We start from the raw sequence: 6,704 nt of genomic DNA, 5'->3' as shown, positions 1-6,704 counted from the left end.
TGTAGCGGTGACTGGATCTCATTTTGTCGAGCTGCCTGTGTATTCGGGAGGACGATGGACGGTTCGAATGGCTACGGGACGCACTAATCGTTCATTTAATGGAGTGACTTTATTTTTAGTGTGTATACCTACGTGGATAATGTAAGAGCATATAGGTGGGACAATTTTGGCAACAAATACATTTGTAGTGAAATCTTGGAAATGATTGAAATTTTTTCAGATAATACGTGCAAGCACATGTATGTAATGGTATATATTGTTATTAATAACGGCTCTATCAGATAAAGAGAAATAAGCCCAAAGATCTTAGTATTACTTTGGATTAAGCTGTATAGTAACGTCTCTTCAATTTTTCGAAAAAATAATACTTCCTCTTGACGTAAAAACATAGCGTACCTAGAACAGAAAACACGTTCACTTGACCTTTAGCTTCACCGTAAGAAAATTATTTTCTCATAATCATGTACGTGTAAATACGTGTACGATGTCACGTAGTACATGAGTAGAATTTAGCTACAGCAACATTGACTTTCCATGAGGTGAATGCCCCGAAAGCAGTCATAACGATGAAGATTTGCTTAGAAAATAAACATCCAGAGTAAGTTGTTTTCTCTTAAATTTTTTTTATTTTTGAAAGTACAAACTCTTACTTTTCCTGTCTTTTTTATGTGATTCTTTACGTTACGTTGCATCAGAAAGTAAATAAAACTTTTCTTCAAGTTCCCTATTCGTTCTATAGTTTTATTAACATCTTGACACCTAAAGTGGTTTGCTTGACACAAAATAAATCCTTCTCTGTAAAGAAAATTGCACGCGTGTGTGACTACGGGACATCATCCACGGCACGTCTAGTTCAAGAACTAGTTGACGAAGTCCGCATAATTGAGCCATTAACTTTAATTACCCGAACAACCAAATTTGTCACTTTCACCGCTACGCCCGCGCTGGACCGCTGCTTTGTACCTAATAATTAAAACTATGATGTCGAACTTTGCAACGAGTACGAACTTTGTTTACAAGTAAGTTTAGAACTGAGGTAATTTTGTCCATCCCCGTCTACAACTGAACATGTTTCGTACACAAAAGGCCCTTTAAAGCTCAATATTGCGAGCAAAATAATATTAATATAACGCGTACACACAACAATCCAACGCGTAATGCACAGCTTTAATTTGATGAAAGAAGCCCCGCATCGAATACGCCTTTTGTCACGGGCCATGACCTCGTAGAGGGAGAAAGTGTCGATTATCGCCCGTGTTTATCGCAGTGGCGAATTCAATGAAAGCCGCTGGCATCCAAATGGCCTCTGCTCACGTACGCACATGATCCCCCCCCCGCCTCCTATTTGCCGGCTCATCAATCCTCCACGACGACTACTCGCTTCAATCGTTACAGTGTACGGTCAGGACCTCCCTTGCATTGTATGTAAAATTTCAATTACGAGAGTCCTTTCATTTGTTTAAGTATGTATAAGAAATTTCATCGTTGCTGGACCGCTCGGGGACAATTGCTGCCTACACCCTTGAGATACGAGGGTGCCATTTGTCAAAATTATTCACGCTAGATGTAGGTACACGTCCATGTGCTCATCGATCTTACGAGCGAAGCGTTGGGTGAGAGTCTCGTGTTTTATGTTATTGCGTTAATAAAATATCATTGGGGTACCCCAAATTATTACTGCTTCGAAGGGCTTACTGATGGCAGAGTGGTTAAAAAATGGTAAAAAAAACCTAGTGCGTTGGTAAGAGTTTTTTTTTCAGTTCCTAAACCATTACATCCCTTCCCTCGCTACTTCCCAACTTTGTTTTAGACAATTTCCATCCGTGTTTTACGTTTACTTGTGTGATGCCGTTTAACGAACATCGGAGCTTTGCGTTCCCTCCCCATTTTGATGGCACAGTAATTGCCGAAAAGAGCATCAGGGGCTGCACTTGGCTCATTCCAGCTGCTTTTTACACCCACGCTTCCCTGGACTTGGGGTGGTTGAATTTCCCCCTTCTGTGGTGCAACAACTGCAATCATCAGTTAAAGGGTGGTCGGTTGTTATTGTTACCTTTCCTGCTGTCACATGCATTTTCGGGGTGTTACAGCGGCCGCAGTAATGGCGCAGGTACAGAGGGTCGGAGGCTGTTTGTGCAGTTAACCAATGCGCATTAGGCTAGGAAAAACAGTGCAGAGACCTCCGCTCCTTTTAATTTCATCCCCTAATCTTATGGATTCTTAGATGCTAGTAGAATCAACAGTTCTTTATTTAACGCAAACTTGAGGTGTCAACTTGTTTTATAGGCAAGTACGGAATTTTTGAAGAATAATCTCAATAAAACAACTCATCACCTCCAGTCATGAATGTACTACTTATGCTGGTTACATGAGTTGATTATCAGATAACTTGGATGTTTTACTGATGTGACGTTAAACTGATCTTCTAAAAGCTTATTAAGTACCATTGCATTATAATAAAATTAAAAATTATTCCGTGAACCTGATTTTGGGAAGGCAGACATTAAGAGAAAAAATGGGGAGATAATGTCTAACGTTATCTTAGAATTAAAAAATGGATACAGCGTACCTCTTAATGTACGTGATCGTCCTTAATAGTTTATTACGACACAAATATATATATTCAGATAGTAACAATTGTATTGTGGAATATGAGTGTTTCTGACAATATCATACAAGTTTCGTGTATTCCTCAATTGGACTTTTGCTATTTATAATAATTGTAATCTTAAACCAATTACTAAAACTATTTGTTATTAGTAGGTAATACTTGTTAATCTACATGAAAATTTGTCAACATTATTAAATGTTTAACCTACGTTTACTCAGTACTGTGTAAATAAAAATTCTCAATTAGTACGACAAACTTATTTATCCCACTCGAATTTTGCACCTAATCCAACCTTGCCTTTTGTCTCCTCGTTGGGCGTTTTAACAACTGAACCCGTGACTTCAACTTTTCCATCAAAACTTCCGTATTTGCCTTCCAATAGTATTTGCTTACCCTCGATGACTATCGACGATTGTTGTCCAACCTCTTTTTCTATTTGAATCACAAGCTCACCATGTTTTGGTGAACGTTTCAACCGCTAAAAAGCCGGAAAATTTTTTTTTCAGTTTATACACAACTTAATAATTAAAACGTCCACGTATTCAAAAAATTTCTACTTACATCACTTAAATGAAAATCAGATACGTAAGCACTTTTGATCGAATTTGACTCAACTGTGCGTGGCGCGCTGGCACTCAAGACGCAAAAAACCATTGTAAGCAAGAATAGCAAGCTTACAAGAAATTTCATGATGGTGACTCTCTGTTTGAAAATCATGGAATAAGTGCTGTTTATGTAAGTAAGAATATTTAAAAAAAGTTACAAAATGTCGTGTAAAAAATTGTACTTACTTGTATCATGAATTTCATAAAATGTGTAGTTGAAACAGTGTAATCTCTGGTGTTGGTCAGGACAGAGTCGTAAAGCTTCTAATTTATCAAGTAATACTTTCAGACTGTACGTTTATTTTTAAAACTAAAGCTTTTATAGGTAACAGTTAACCAAACAATAAAGATATATACATACGGTTTGACGTAAAATATTTATCTGAAATTAATAAGTTGTAACAGGTACGTCTTACTAATTGTTGTGAACGTGAAACCATTAAAGTGCTTAATTATGCTATCGATCCCAATATGTTTGATGTTATTATAATTCAACTAAAGTACCTTTTCCGTCGAACTTTATGTAAAACTGTGAAAGAGTGAAATTCTCTCGGTCATTACTGAAACTATAACGCCCACTTGTTATTCTTGCATGATCCGCTCGTTCTGTCATACGATGCTTGAACTGCGTCAGCGAGATATAAGTTTTATCAGAGTTTCGTATGTGTCAAGCTCTAATTTACATTAAATTTCGAATCAAAGTTATTTTTGACTTGTTATTGTGTCTTTTTCTACACTGCCAAATTAGTTTTTCTTTAAATTTTTTTAAAAATCGTATACGTAAAAAACCTTTCAGTTCCCCACCTCTGACTATAAAAGTATAATTTTTTACTCTTTTTTTTCAGGTTGAAAGTGACACGTTTCTGACCAGGGAAACGTATCCTAAGATTCTACACATGGGTGTCCTTGTCCAAGTGCAACTTTGTTCCGAAGAGAAAATGTGGTACATGCATAAGAACAAGTGTCACCCAATTTTAAAGAAAATTGTTTTTTATTTCTCATATTCATTTAAAAAAAATCCCCTTCTCATCACTAAAAACTTTTAATCGATTCCATGCAAGTATCGTACAACAATTTGGTAATTATATAACAATAGTCAGACACAAAAAAAAACATTTACAGTCATCGATGTATCACTTTAATCACTTTTTATATCCGCAATATTCCCAAGATTACACCCACACCGAAAAGTGCACACGCACGAGACGCATAAATAATCCATAAAACTCAACAAAGCCCGCTCCTCGGCAACGCAGACGTACATGATACATATCATCAATCATATTAGCTAATCTCCAAAGAGTCGGCCGTTTTTTTTTGTGCAAACACAAGCCGTATATATGCAAAGTGTAAATGTCGAGGGAGCATATGCTCGCGCACCTCCCTGCTGTTTTTCATCCTGCGATCCCCTCCGCCGATTAAATTTAAACACGGCGTCGTCCACCTAAATTGCTTCGCGAAATAAATTAACGCCCGCTCATCGGTCATACGCTGCCGTAGCTCCTCGTGTGACTGTTTGATTGGAGAAACAAAAAAAGCGCCACGTTCCGACAAGCTTTTTATGTACAATCGCGTGCTACTGTAGTCAACTTTTTTTTTATCGTAGATGTGGCGTCGTTTTTTAGTTTGATCAGCTTTTTGTCTACCTGCAGCTGTTGGATCAATCACCACTGAGCAAACAACGAAACTACAGCTTCATTTGTGAAGATTTCATGATTTTTTTTTAATTAAATGAAAAATTGATAAAACTACGAATCACGGAAAATCACAGAAATCCTTTAACCATAATAAGCTAAAACCAACGCAATTATCTTCTCCTTTCGATATTCACAGTCCTTCGTTACGTGACACATTCACTTAATAATGTCATTCGAGCTCCTTGTAATTAGACACTTGAAGATTTTGAATTATTCGAGAGACTCATCTGTCTACTCCGTACACCCATGCATAAATCCACTCGATATCGAAGCTTTTATCCGAGGGGAACAACCCTTCGTTTCTCCAATACACACGTAGATGGTGTCTACATTTTTTTTTTTTTTTTTTGAGGCAATAACCTACACGCAGAATTTATCGAGTTTTTTCGCATACGGCGTTTAGTTAAAAAATAGGATTCCGCTGTCGAGCATGTATAGCCGAAAATTAATTACAATTGAGTAGTGGGTAGGGGAAGGGGGATCTACTTTATGAAACGCACTGAAAAGAACTTCTACATAACACGAGAGTTTGTTTTTTGGTGTACACAATTTTTTTTTTTTTTTTTTTTTTTGTTACGACAAATTTTTACACAGGTATGTGTACTATGTGCCTTAAGCGCTAGTGATATTTTTTAATTATCGCAAAAATTTATAGATGAATGGCCTTTGCTCTCTTGTCCCCAATTTTTTTACCTATAAAATCAGACATGTAAGGGGAGATGGAGAGATGGCTTATTTGCATAGGCACTGCTCTATATATTTTTTTTTTTGACAAATATTCATGTAGATGTACTTTTTCAAACGAGTATCGGACAAAAAAAAATATAAGAAAACACCAGTTGCCAATACATTTTCCTTTGAAAACTAAAAATGTTTCTAGACTGTCCACTTCATTTTTCATTTCACCTGTTGACCTAAAATGAGATGTAGCCATACACATACATCCACTTACGAGTAGTGTAGTACACATGGTCCGACATACTGAAACTATCGCGGCGAAAGAAACTTTTCCACTCCGCTCAAGTGCTTTCATTGGTACTTTCACGGCTGATGACTAATTTACAAAAGATGCACTCCCTATTATTAACTACGGAGGTAAAGGATGTTTTTTAGAATAATGCCACCTCAAAAAAGCAATTTTATAATTAAAATTCAAGTCTTTCGGTGACATATGTAAGAGAAAAAAAAAAAAAAAAACAGCATGGAATTTTATGAGCCACAGCCCAGAGTCATAACGCCCGTACGAGCGATAAAACAGCATCCCCGGCAAAAGGGTCCACAAAACAAAAATCGAAGTAGCAACGGCAGCAATGGGTATGGACCTCCGCCGGGCATAAAACTCACCTATACACGGACAAACCGAGGCAGATACATACACCAACCTAATATTAGCCGATTCGCCGACGCGTATCTAAAGCCCAGACCGTGTGCCTTACGTACGCGAGCATATACATATATATATACGTACGAGACGCTCTGTCCTTCCTCCCGAGTTAAAGTGAATAAAAGTGATTTGTGAGCGAAAACACTTGCGGCAGCGAGAGCTTTTCTACCACCGCGTGTCCATTCGGGGCATAAATTACACGCGAACCACGCGTCCAGTGCCGAGACTACGGAAGAAAAGCGAAAGAGGATGTAATGCGATGGATCGCCCTGAGCGAGGTATTATCGAGGGCGTATTCAAAAACCTGACTCGGGACGTGACGGGCGCGTCGATTGATTTGTTTGGTGCAGTGCCATAACACATACTGCTGGTGGTTCGTCGTAAATTACGCATCCCCGATGTTAAGA

General features: G+C 37.9%; 1 protein-coding gene across 1 annotated transcript; it reads right to left on the bottom strand.

Moving 5' to 3' along the window:
* Positions 1 to 2,840: 2,840 nt before the first annotated feature.
* LOC106638942 (uncharacterized) lies at positions 2,841 to 3,311 on the bottom strand. The gene is made up of 2 exons (XM_014352341.2): positions 3,173 to 3,311; positions 2,841 to 3,089 (listed from the first exon to the last, which is right to left on the bottom strand). Exons 1-2 carry the CDS (start codon positions 3,299 to 3,301, stop codon positions 2,868 to 2,870), a joined length of 351 nt encoding a protein of 116 aa, XP_014207827.2. The 5' UTR covers positions 3,302 to 3,311; the 3' UTR covers positions 2,841 to 2,867.
* Positions 3,312 to 6,704: the final 3,393 nt, after the last annotated feature.

This window comes from Copidosoma floridanum, unplaced genomic scaffold (genome assembly GCF_036245765.1).
Source record: "Copidosoma floridanum isolate Cflo_tuat_1 unplaced genomic scaffold, Cflo_Japanese_pri ptg000014l, whole genome shotgun sequence".
Taxonomy (NCBI): Eukaryota; Metazoa; Arthropoda; class Insecta; order Hymenoptera; family Encyrtidae; genus Copidosoma; species Copidosoma floridanum.
Note: the sequence above shows the minus strand (reverse complement) of the source record. Positions and strands in the feature narration are given on the sequence as shown.